At 42.2% G+C, this 13,374-nt stretch overlaps 1 protein-coding gene across 1 annotated transcript; it reads right to left on the bottom strand.

Annotated features, from left to right (window-relative positions):
* Positions 1-322: 322 nt before the first annotated feature.
* Positions 323-3,514, bottom strand: tssk6 (testis-specific serine kinase 6). Its single transcript, XM_034562784.1, has 2 exons — positions 3,263-3,514; positions 323-1,036 (listed from the first exon to the last, which is right to left on the bottom strand). The coding sequence occupies exons 1-2, from the start codon at positions 3,512-3,514 to the stop codon at positions 323-325; spliced, it is 966 nt and encodes a 321-aa protein (XP_034418675.1).
* Between the last annotated feature and the right edge of the window lie 9,860 nt (positions 3,515-13,374).

Raw genomic sequence — 13,374 nt, 5'->3', positions numbered from 1 at the left:
TATAGTTGTTACGGTTGGTTTTAGGCAGGACCCAAGTGCAGGCACTGTTTTTGTAAACATTACAGACGCCTAGTATTTATCATACGGGGATTTAAATAACCATATACAGTGTTCCCTGTAAAAATAACATCTATAATATAATCAAAACAGGGATAAGCATCATAGCCATGTCCATTCACACTCACAAAGACTGAACATTGTTAAGTCTGAGGGTCCGAGGTAACTCAAACAATGTGCTGCTGGTTGCTTTAAAAACACAAATAAACAGTGTTAATTAATGCATTTATTTCAGTTCCGTCCGCCTCTGGCTTTCAAAGTGACGTCATTGCCTTGGGGCAGCAGTTGATGGTCCCTGTCCTGGTTGAGAATAGGCTTCTGGAAGATCTTCCACGTTAGCCTCTCCATCTCGGGGTCCTTCCACAGAGCCAGCCTTTGACGTGGTGGCGTTATCACTGTCCTCCATTCTCACTTCCTGCAACATCCAGGAAGTCTGCAGTATGTTGTTGATTGTAATTCGCTGGCCCACAACAGGGTGCAGAATGCTTTGGATAAGGGCCTTCACCTCAGACGAAATAGATGGAATATTGGGGAAGATCACAATATGCTTAATTTGGCTATCCAACATCTTCTTAATGTTGGTGGAATCATAGGGCATTGAAGCAAGCAGCATCATATACAGCACAACACCCATGCTCCACACATCAGACACTTTGGGGTTGTATGGGAAACCTTTCAGAATCTCAGGTGATGCATAGGACGAGGTGCCACAGAAGGTTTCACTCAGCATCATCCGCCCATCTGCATAAGTGAGCCTCTTGCTGAACCCAAAGTCACACACTTTGAGGTGTAAATTTATGTCCAGCAGTATGTTTTCACATTTGAGGTCTCTGTGGGCCACGTCCCTGTTGTGAAGATATTGGACTCCATTGCACAGCTGTGTGAAAAGCCTACAGACTGAATGTTCAGGTAAGGCCCCGTTGACAGTGATATGCTTCAAGAGGTCTCCTTTCTCACAGAACTCCATCACCACATAGACCTAGAGATACAAAAGTAAATGGTGATTAGGAAATGGTAAATAGAGGAGTACTTGCTAGTTTGCCCAGGACGAACTAGCCACTCATTCAACGTAGGACAAGTTCATTTAGCAACAACAGTCATCTACTGGACTTCCTATAATTCTACCATTGTTACCAAAAATACCCGACAAATCCTCCAAATGTATGGTGTTAAAACAGGCAGAGCCGAGCCTAAGTCTGTGTACTGAATGCAGACCAGACACGTGTGAGCGAGTGGAAATCTGTCAGGAAGTGGGTCAATTATTGTTTGCAGAAGAGGCTAGCTATGTTTATGCAAATTCATGCAGGCTTGTGATTGGGGATATTATGAGTCATAGAGTCCAATAGAGGACAAAGCCTGTGATTACTAACTGAACGAAAAAACGATGCTTATTGATATTGATTCAATTCAATCTTAAACTATATTTGATATGGAGTACTTTGATCAACTACTTTAAAGTATTCACTGTGCGATGCATGGCCATATTTATTTTTAAATTGTACACCGTCTCAGCATATGTCCGAATGCCACAATGCAAAAGATATGTATGCGTCTTACCTTTAGAAAATGTGTATTTCTTTGCTGTTCTATTGTTTTTTGTTTTATTTATTTAGTTTCTTCTTCGTTTATGTCTATGTCTTCCCTGTTGTGTCTGCACGTTGTGCAAAAATATATTCACTAAAAAAGTATTGTTGTTGCATTTTATGGCTGCAACGCAAAGCTGCTATCAATATCTGTTTATTTCACAAAAGCATTTGCATTCTCTGAATAACATAACATTTGAACTATGTTGGTGAATTAATCAAATAATAAAACATGGTTTGTATCCGACCTCGACATCCAAAAGAAGGAGACTGTTTAAAACCTGGCGTTCATGGTCGAGGTGGAAATAAAGAACATATGGGATCAGAGGTCGAAATAACAACAGTCAAGTTTAATCTCTCACTGCACAATTTATGGTTAAAAACTGATGAAAACGTACTGAGGATGAATCTCACTGAACTGATTATTGAACTTGACTTAAGTCAGCCTCCTGCAGTATACCAGCATAAGAGACTATCATGTGTGTTTAAAGTCATAACATCAAATTAAAATATGTCACGGTAATAGAACAGTATGCCATTAAAAGTCATAAAAAGTCTCAGTATAGCTTGTCATAAAAAGTCATAAAACAACAATATAATATGTAGAAAAAGGTAATTGTATGTCAAGAAAGTTATAAAAAGTCATTATATAGTTGTTACGGTTGGTTTTAGGCAGGACCCAAGTGCAGTCCACACTGTATATTTATGCTATCTGCCTTATGTGACCAGATGTCAGTACCATCTGCGTGGGGAACAATTTAACATCAACTAAATAGTTTGTAGCGTCAATATATGTCATTTAACATATGATAGCCATTTCACAGGAGCCGGACATTTTGTAATATTTCCTTATTAGCACCTTTGCATTTTTTCCAAAAAGCCAATAAGGTTACAGCCAACGTCATATTCACAGTGATGTTATCTTGAACCTAAGGCCATTAAAAGCAATGTGTTTGAATCTGATTACACATTTTAGTGCTGTTAAAATTAATTTATGCTGTTACAGTCTGTTTTAGTCGACCTGCAAGTGAAAAATATGAGTTTGCCCTTAAAGTAATATTATTCAAGGTTATTTTGGTATAGAAACATATTCATGAGAGATTATAGTGTATTGTTCAAGCTTCATACACCTATCCATGTTAAAATCATGCATGACTTGTAACAGGATTAATAACGTTGTTTACATGGTTGTTTACATTTTACTATACGTTTAGCAATCCTTATGCTTCATACCTCCATCCCAAAGTGACACCAGTGTTGGAAAGAAGAATCTGAGTTATGGGCACATTGTAACTACTGTATCTTTAGTAAGAGAACGACTCTAAAATATCAATATTCAGATTATACATTCTGGAAGTTTCTGAAATGGTAAAGGATTGTATGAGGATACTAGCACATGTATGATACAATAAACCCTTATGAGCAGTATTTTCTGGCTGCATGTAAAGTCGAAGACACATCATATCTATCATATCCAAATCTAATGTAGGGATGTATAACATTTAAAGGACTAAGTCAATTAGCGTTTATATTTAAGTCAAGGAATAGCTCAGTAGACCATTTTGGCCCAATAACTCTCACACTGTACAGCTATTATAAGTAAAGAAATAGAGATGTATTACCTTGCTCGTTCGCGATTCAAAGATGTCAAGAGTCTTCACAATGTTGGGATGGTCCAAAGACCTGATAATCTCCAATTCCCGAGCGAGAAAATTTTCTCTGTAATTGGGAGTCAACTTTCTTTTGTTTATGACCTTTATGGCGACCCTTGTCCTCAGGCAGGTTGAGTAGGCACTCCCAACTTTGCCAAACGTGCCTTCTCCCAGGATGCTGTTGAATGTGTAACCGCGGCTCTCCATGAACCTTTTGTTCATCGTGAACGCTGATGAATGACGAAGCACGGTGGAGTTGAGTAGGGAGCTGCCACTTGGAATCCTCACGTTGTGACTCGGTGTTCTAGAAGGTGTTTTTAGAACTCCACGCGGCCTGAGCTGGAACAGACACCAGGGAGAAGGCAACAGAACACCCGACTTAAAGTCTAAACTAAACTAAAAGTCCACTTCAAGTTCAAGTCGGGTGTTTTGTTGTGCGTAAGAAAAACTCAAATTAATATATCGCAAACATGGAATGAAATAAATTGTTTTGTTTAAAGCCAATGTCATAATTACACATTGAGAAAAGAAATATTTCCTCTTTACCTTGATGGTGTTTACATCGGAGCTATTGATTTATTTGTTATTATTTACTCTTAGGTCTCCTTACATTGACCACTGCTGCCCACAGCCAATTTTTATTATAACCCTTTTTGGCCTAACTAATTCAAACTAATTTAATAAACTTAAAGCTCCATAGAGTACATATAGGAAGTGTCAGTTTGACAGGTGGATGAAAAAAACATTTAGTCCGCTTTTCAATTGCGTTTACAAAAATGACTGGTGTGAACACAAAAACTAAGAAAAGAGATCACATGACTCCTGTATTAGCTGCTCTGCACTGGCTCCCTGTAAAATCAAGAATCACATTTAAAATTCTTCTCCTCACCTACAAAGCCTTGATTGGTGATGCACCATCATATCTTAAGGAGCTTGTAGTACCATATTGCCCCACTAGAGAGCTGCGCTCACTAAATGCGGGGCTACTTGTGGTTCCTAGAGTCCTAAAAAGTAGGATGGGAGCAAGAGCCTTCAGTTATCAAGCTCCTCTTTTATGGAACCAGCTTCCACTTTCAGTCCTGGAGGCAGACACAGTCACCTCATTCAAGAATAGACTTAAGACTTTCCTGTTTGATAGTGCTTATAGTTAGGGCTGAATCAGGTTTGCCCTGGTCGAGCCCCTTGATATGCTGCTATAGGCTTATAGGCTGCTGGGGGATGTTTTAGGATACACTGAGCACCTATCTCCTCTTCTCTCTCTCCTTATGGATGAATTTACATCTCTCCATTGCACCTTATTAACTCTGCTTCCTCCCCGGAGTCGTTGTGACTTGACGTCTCATAGGGTCCATTGGACCTGGAGGTGTCTGATGCTGGTGAGCCGGCCTCCCGTGTTGGCCCTGCTGATGCGCCCCGCCCCCCTCCTCTCTACCTCCTTCTGTTTCATGGATTGTGGAGGTCCATTCATACATTGTCATATTCATGTAATGTGTTTATGTAACTCTGTAATGCTGTTCATCTGAACACATGACATCTATTCATCTGTCCATCCGGGGAGAGGGATCCTCCTCTGTTGCTCTCCTGAAGGTTTCTTCCCTTTTTTCCCTGTGAAAGGTTATTTTTGGGGAGTTTTTCCTGATCCGATGTGAGGTCCTGGGACAGGGATGTCGTATGTGTACAGATTGTAAAGCCCTCTGAGGCAAATTTTGTAATTTGTGATATTGGGCTATACAAAATAAACTGAATTGAATTGAATTGAATTGAACAATAATAATTTAAACATAAGCAATATGTGGTCACATATTGTATTTATTTCAGTCTGTGTTTAGTTTTTTTCACGTGTGTTTCAATAATTTTGTTTTGTTTTATTTTATTAATAATTTATGCATTTATTCATTTGTGGTTATTTATCGGTTTATCTGTATTTTTATTTGACCTCAGTATTTTCTAAAACCACGGCTACAGCTGTGGGCTGTGGTTCATACAGTCTTCCAGCAGAGGGCAGCAGGAGACAACCATCTACTTCACATGAGAAGTCAGAAGACATCTGACTGGAATGATTCATGCTGAGCAATGTGTCATTTGAGTGATATGTATGAAGAACGCTACATACTAAGACAAGTCCATGGCATGTGTTCTGCTCCTCATCCAGGAGGGAAACACTAACCTCAGACCTTTCTAGTAAACAGGCATGATCACATGTCCCAGGCCATGCTGCGTGTGCGCTGTGAGCCCGGGTGGAGTGTGTGCTGTGGGGGGCAGCAGACGCAAGCACAAATCCAGTGCTGCTTGTCCTGCACCCGGCCCACATGGTTCTCATCGGTCTCCTGCAGATGTTGGGGGACTGCTGAGCCAGTGTCATGTTCCGCTATTTCAACATCAGGAAACCATTAGTCCAAAGCGATTACCTGCCTTCTATCTGTCGCTGCACTGATTCTTCTCTGAATACATCCACTTATTCTTTTGTTCACCTCTCAGCTGCGAACACCTTGACAACAGGTGGCCAGATGAAAAGAAAGTATTCCTGAAGTGCTCTCATCTTGTTGGATTGAGGCTTTTAAGCTAATAGCATTAGCCGGGGCCACTGGTGTTTATCACGTCCTGGAAGTTCTGTTCAATTCAGAAATGTTCTCAAACTTTTGTGTTCCTCTCTCGCACTGTGACTGCTGTTCATTGGTGCACAAGACCCTGATAAATCTGGCCCTCTATGGCTGCCAGTAGTGCACTGTCAACTCCCATGATCCTAAATAGCCATAGTCATAACAATGCCTGCGACCAGCCACGGCACTTCACAGCCATAAAGCCCCCCCGGCGCGCTCCATTTATCATACATTTCGCACGTTCACACTGTTCACAGAGAGGCCTTCGCGTGGCATTAGTGTTAGTTTGGGAAGAGGCCTTCTGACACCCGGCCCGATGCACCTTCCACGGCTCGCGTTCGTCTCCAACCTGAAGGGAGAGGCGCGAGGAGAGGACCCCGGCTCACAGATGCGGGCAATTTGGTTTGCGGCTGACACCCGGCGCTCTGAATAAATGATCTAAATGCTCGCCAGAGATTGTTTTGCCACTGCCGCCCCTCAGCGATGACACAAGGGGGGGGGGGGTAACACACCCCCTGTGGCCCTGCGATGGCCAGCCAGGATGAATATGAGGAAATGAGGCAGACATCTAGTAAATAATAGTTGCCATTGTGCCCCTCGGCAAGCACAGGACCGGGGGTGGGCTGCAGGGGAGGGGGGGGGGGGGCTCTGCATGATATGCCAGGGCCTGACATGGTACCCAGACCCAGAGCTGTCACCCCTGCGGAAACATCACCCTCGCCTCCACAATTTGTGCACTTAACACTTCAGTTGGCACATGACAGGTGCTTATTTCCCCGCACTGGCTTTTCCCCTCGCAGTGATGCCTCTGAGCCCAGGGCACGCACGGCATCTGGTATGGATGTCTGTCCGCGATGCTGCTCGCTCTGAAAGTGTGTGACTACACCACTGATACTTTTCACGTCAGCCCCGCTGTGCTACAGTGTGCGTGTGTGTGTGTGTGAGTGTGTGTATATAGGTGTGTGTGTGTGTGTGTGTGTGTGTGAGTGTGTGTGTGTGTGTGAGTGTGTGTATATAGGTGTGTGTGTGTGTGTGTGTGTGTGTGTGTGAGTGTGAGTGTGTGTGTGTGTGCAAGGGACAGAGGACTCGTATGTCTAAGGCCGGACTGGGATAATAATTCAAGCAAAAAGCAACAACAAAATGCTGTATTCACACTACCTCCGTAAAAGTACTCATTGTGTGTTTAATAACGGAGCCCCCAAGGTCCTGAAAGATGATATTATTTATATTCCATATTTGATCCTTGTGCTGACCTTTTTTTTTTATCTAGTGTTGTTGAAAACCAGATTGCAACACATAGAGCTTGGTGACCTAAACTATTTCCCAGCGTGGCTTTGCACAGCTCCAACCTGAGTTAGTCCAAACAGCCCAAATAACTAGAAGCACCTGAGTGAATATCCAGGGCCTTCATGAATCCATGAGAATGGAGCCTGTCCTCCAAAGACACACAACAGCATCAGTCGGTGTTTTTGCTAGATCGGCCGTAGGTATTATGACGGGAGCAAAGAATGAAGTCAGGCGATGTTGTTATAGGGAGATGAAATCCACAGAGGAAAGAAGTCAGGTCACAGGAATGTGAATCATTCTGCAGGTACTTGGTCTGACTGAAGTCGATTCAAAGTTTGACCTCATGAACAATCAGAGGATCACCAGAGCTGTTGCGGTACATTTTGTCGGAACCACGTACACAATGTCGTGGAGCTCGGTATTGTAGAGTTTGAGATATTACACAAAGTAACAGTCAGTACTCGGAGACCTTGTATGTCAAACTCCACAACATTTGCTGATCTATTTCCTTCTTCTGGACATAATAAAGGAAGACCGAAGGACAAAATACCGATCAAAAGGGTATGAGCGGTGGTGTGGGGCCTCACAGCAAGACGCTCCTTCTGTGTGGAGTTTTTAAAGCTCTGCCTGTGTCTCCGGGTTCTCTGGTTCCTCCCCACAGTCCAAAGACATGGCTCATTATTAGGTTAACTGATAAACTTAATTGCTCATCCCTGTGGAGTGGGAATGGTTTTCTGTCCATAGAGTCTGGCCTTGGCCCGATGTCGGCTGGGATCGGATGCAGCACCCCTGACCCCTGAACGGGGTTTTTCTTCAAGACTTTCATCTGGTTTGGGGCTCACACGTCTTCTTAAGTGTTATTACACGTCTTCAGATTATTTGGAACACTTAAAACGTGATTTTACAATGCCATTTCATGATAAAAACCTCTTGGTACAAAGTGTGGGTGTACGTTTTGGTTATTTATTGCTATGTGTGAGTACGGTACTCTTCCTCCATCTTCATACTGAACTTTCCACTCAAGCTGCTGCTGTTTTTTTTCTCACTAGTTAAGTGAGGCATAATAATCATGGGACTTAATCATAGAGCTAAGAATGGAAGCAGCAGGGTATGTATTCATCTCCCCAGAAGCTATCAAATTAAACCCACATGTGGAAAATGTGCTGGATTTCAAAGCTAATACAGCGTGTAAAAATAAAATGCATCTCCAAGCTATTGATTGGAGTTCACAGGTTTCTTATTAGGCCTGCATCGCAGCTTCATCTTTATTGATTACTCACCTCCACGACAGAAGCTACATCATCCGTCAGTGTCATGACAGGCCAACTTCAAATAGCTGGGGTTTCCATAAAGTGAGGTTGGGTGGCAAACCATTTATATGAAATTGTTTTATTGTAACCGCACATGTAAATAGTGCAGCGGGTGTTGCTGAAGTATCTGAGAATACACCTTGTAAGCTGTTTGGCCTTGAAAGTACCCACTCTCCCCAGTGTTATAAATAATTGAATGTCTTATTGAGACTGTCTCTTACCTTGGCGCCCTAAATGACTTTCCCCGGATATTGTAATCACACTTGTCATGCTTAAGTCCTTTGCTTCTTGTAGTCAAAGTCACGGTTTCATCCTCCACTCTCAAATCCCTCGGCTGTGGTTGACAATTCAAAAACAGAAGAGGGACTCCTCTTTTTGTCCTTGTCAATCACAAGGAGCCTGACTCTTTTCCTGCAGGCCACAGTCAAGACTTCTGGGAGTGATTGTCAGGTGGCATTACTGTCCCACTAACGCTGCTAAAAGCCATCTTTTTTACATTACAAAAAAAAATGTTGATGCATTATTTAACACAGAGATCAGGCGCAATTTCTAGAAGGATCTTGAGTTCTAAAAAGGACGGTCGCAGCCGAGAATCCTGGATGATGTTGATGCGGCCGTGAGGTCACTGTGACAGGTTTCTCTCTTCCCCCCCCCCTTACAAATACAAACATGTGCACACGCATGCATATGTCATGCTACTTTGTGATACTGATTATTGTGCCAAAACTAAAACTAACAATGTATAATGTATTCTCAATGTTTTCTGACTTCCCCATCCTTTCTGTGGCTCTTCGCCCCAAGCCCATTGGTTTTCTGCTGAAGACATGAATCTTTAAAACGAGTCAAGAAACATTTATAAATTTTCTATAACCAGTGGGCTTTAGTTTTCAGCAAACGTTACTCAAACAGGAGGAAATACTGCATTTATTATGTCTACCACCGATTAATACACATGTGTTGCTTGAGCAGGATGGTGAATGTCAGGGACGCTGGAATCTACTTTGGAGGTGCTAAGACAACGTATCCTCATGCAATGAGGCTCATATCTTACTTCAATTTTCATGCATTCTCCTCTGAAATTCCAGCCACACATCGATCACATCAATTTCCACTCGTTACATGTCTTTTCAAAATAAACGTTTGTCTTCACAGAAAACTACAAAACTATTCAATTCAATTCAGTTTATTTTATTTTATATAGCCCAGAATCATAAATTACAAATTTGCAGGGCCAATGAGGCAGGAGGCAGGGCCAATGAGGCAGAAGGCAGGGGCATGGCAGGAGGCAGGGCCAATGAGGCAGGAGGCATGGCCATGGCAGAAGGCAGGGCCAATGAGGCAGGAGGCACGGCCATGGCAGGAGGCAGGGCCAATGAGGCAGGAGGCAGGGCCATGGCAGGAGGCAGGGCCAATGAGGCAGGAGGCAGGGCCATGGCAGGAGGCAGGGGAAATGAGGCAGGAGGCAGGAGCATGGCAGGAGGCAGGGCCAATGAGGCAGGAGGCAAGGCCATGGCAGGAGGCAGGGCCAATGAGGCAGGCCGGCAGTGAGTGGGTTTCTGTACTCTCTGACAGAAGCCAATCAAATCCAACAATGAGATGAATGCAGCACTAAGGCAATCATTATCAATATCCACATGAATATTAAAATCTCCTACAATAATAACCGTATAAGTTTTATCAAGGACTAAACTTGATAGAAACTCTGAAAATTCTGATATAAATTCTGAATATGGACCTGGTGGCCGGTACAGAATAACAAATATAATTGGCTGTAATGTTTTCCAGGTTGGATGTTAAAGACTAAGAACAAGGCTTTCAAATGAGTTGTAGTTTAATTTAGGTTTAGGAGTTATTAATAATTACTTATTTTAGTTTAGGCAACAAACCTACTGAGTTAGGTTTAGGAAAAGGTCATGATTTGGGTTCAAATAACTAGGAAGAGGGGTTACTTGAGTGACAAAGGTTTTTTGTTTTGAATCATTGATTGAATATTCATAAAGTTCCTAGATCTACTTCTATACCTTACGTGGACCGTAGCTCCAGAAATATAAACTTCCACCCTAATCGGCAGAATTATAAAGGATTATCTCTTCACCACGGGGTCTCCCTGACAGGATACTCAGGGAGTCCTCTTTGGTTACTTTGATTAGTGGCATGTGAGCGCATGTCAATAACTATCACTTCCAACAAGAAGTGATATTTGATAATAATCCCCTGAAATAACCACAAGCAGTATTCATATTCATGGTATAGCCTTCACATAAACACACCCGTAAAGTGGGGAGAGTCCATAGCTAATTGTACAGAGAACTTCAAAGTCAATGTCTCATTTCCATCATTTCTTCAACATGGTTTTCTATTGTTAAAAGTACACCATTATCTCAATGCACCAACTCCTAATATGTGCGGTAGTAGATAGTGGAAATGCACATTCCCATTTAATGCCACACTGTGAATGTTTCTTCGTGGTTTTGCCTCTTGGATGCATGTGACTGTTTGGACTGCCGACCTGTAATCCCGTTCCTGACCATTGCCTGCATTGGATTTCCCTTCATCCTACCTGCTGTGCACTGACTTGAGGAAGTTGTGGCCGGGCCGTGGAATGAAAGCCTGTGGGTGTACAGCTGTCGGCAGTGAACCTTTTTGTAGCCACGTACCACCAGTTCCAGTTCCAGTTCCAGTTCCAGTTCCAGTTCCAGTTCCAGTTCCAGTTCCAGTTCCAGTTCCAGTTCCAGTTCCAGTTCCAGTTCCAGTTGGTATCAGATGTGCACCAGTCACAGAGTTCCAGAGTGTGCTCACATGGCTCCAGAAGATAACTGATTAGTATAGATATTAGACAGGGCGTGTTCTTTCATTTTAATCACAGACAAACAGGTGTACTGTTCAGAATAGAATTGCCTAAAATAAGCGGTTCAGATTGTCTTCCTTAAGCAATCAGCTTAATGACATAACAAAAACTGTTCAGAGGCAACAGCTCACTGATGCTCAGTGCTGAACGAGCGTATACATTTACAATATATTGTACAACATAGAGGCTCTGTGGTTCGAACCCAGACGAAAAACTGTATTACTCCTTTCAAGAACTCAAGAATTCAAATAGTCAAGGATAAGGTCATTATTTGACTTTCCACGTTGACAATCAAGAAATATCTCACATTACATAACAAGGCAGACTGGCAGACGCCCGTAGTTGCACGAATGTATTCAAACCTTTTATTGAAAACAGGTTCCAACTGTCACTAATTCACACTAATTGAAGCAACACTGGCTGGTAGCCAAATAAGTGACGTATATTCGCCTGCATCCTGAACTATTTCCAACGTATATGTACTTTAGTGCATCGGTGCAGTGTCTCAGCTTGTGATTGGTATACAGCCCCAATCAACCTAACATGACGCAGTCTACATTCTCTGGAGAAATATCCACGCTAGCATGGTGAGATTCTTTCACCAGATGGTAGATGAGGGATATCGTACTATAAATAAAACTATTTCTAAATCTAATCCAGATCTTAACTCAGATTGTAGTCCTAAATTAAATGCAACCTTTAATTCAAATGAAACTACAGTCAGCTCACTTTAACCTCCAAGTCCTAACATGAATTAACCACCAGCAAAAAGACGACTGACCCAGAAAAACACCTGTCAAAGATGTCCTCACAATAAAAGTCCAAAAAATATAAAGATAACACCCCCACACACACTCACACACACACACAATGTGATCGAAAGAGTGTGTTCCAGCATTAATAAACCAAAGCGTAGGCAGGTTTGGAGGACCGCTCTTTTGACTCCTCTGTGGTGCACAACAGAGAGAGGCCTGGGCCTGACAGGTAGGGAGGAGAGGCCAGCTGTGAGCGATAGCCAGGTGGTCCCAGTCCCAAACCCTCCCACCACATCAGCCCACCGCTGGCCTGATTGGCATTAATTGGCAGGTTGGTGGGGGGCGGGATCAAGGGGGATCAGAGGGGGGGGGGGGGGGGGAGGGCTAGAAAAGAAGAAACTAGAAAAAGCAAATGCAAGAGAGACAGACGAAGGAGCTGGATACGCTGTGGGCTGCAGGTATCAGCAGAACCAATGAGGCGCGTATCATTATGAGCCCTATTTACAAAAATAAAAGTATCCTGCTACACCAGCCATCAAAAGTTCAAAATCAAACGCTTTGTTGACATTTCAGACTTGACTTCCTTCTTCTGTCCTCACAGAAATACGCTGTTGTGCTTGTCCCCACATGACTTGTTGCTCTGTTGGACATGCTGCAATGCTAAAGGTCTTTTCCAGCCCACAATGTTATTATAATGCACAGACATGTAATAAGATAACATGTTAATAATTTTACTTTGTTTGGAAGGTGCACATCTTTTTTTACATATATGCAATGTATCAAAACTACTGGAAAATGTTTTAGGGTTATCTTAATAAAATATCATACATCCATCAATCAAGTAAGATGTTTATGCGTGTGTCCTATTACATGTTTAGCTAAGGTAATATTGATATAAATGAATCCATCCTTAATTTAAATGATAAATAGCTATAAAGTCAAAAGTCTAAAGACTCTAAGCTACTTCCAGTAAAACCATCTGTATGTTTCCTCAGAGGTTTTCATTGTAGTTAGCGAGTGAAAGCATTTCTTATTCTTCTTTTGATTGTTTATGACAATATCAACAAGCAAGTTTAAGTACCTCTTATAACTTTAAATATGTGTTAAACTTGAGCCATACACTTGCCTAATATAACACATTCCTTATTCTTTTTTATAATACTACTAAATAGTAATGTAAAAGTAATAAATGCAAAGGCAATATCATCATCATTACACAGATCCATCATGTAAGTGTAACGAAATCTGCCATTTTTGGCAACAAAATAAGCCTTGGTGAAAT

Source organism: Cyclopterus lumpus, chromosome 3 (genome assembly GCF_009769545.1).
Source record: "Cyclopterus lumpus isolate fCycLum1 chromosome 3, fCycLum1.pri, whole genome shotgun sequence".
Taxonomy (NCBI): Eukaryota; Metazoa; Chordata; class Actinopteri; order Perciformes; family Cyclopteridae; genus Cyclopterus; species Cyclopterus lumpus.
This window is presented reverse-complemented; position numbering and strand designations above follow the sequence as displayed.

Coding starts and splice junctions, on each gene's coding strand:
- tssk6 (XM_034562784.1), bottom strand. CDS start 3,514: ATGAACAAAAGGTTCATGGAGAGCCGCGGTTACACATTCAACAGCATC. Junction 1,037..3,262: donor TTGAATCGCGAACGAGCAAG/GTAATACATCTC, acceptor TTGTATCTCTAG/GTCTATGTGGTGATGGAGTT.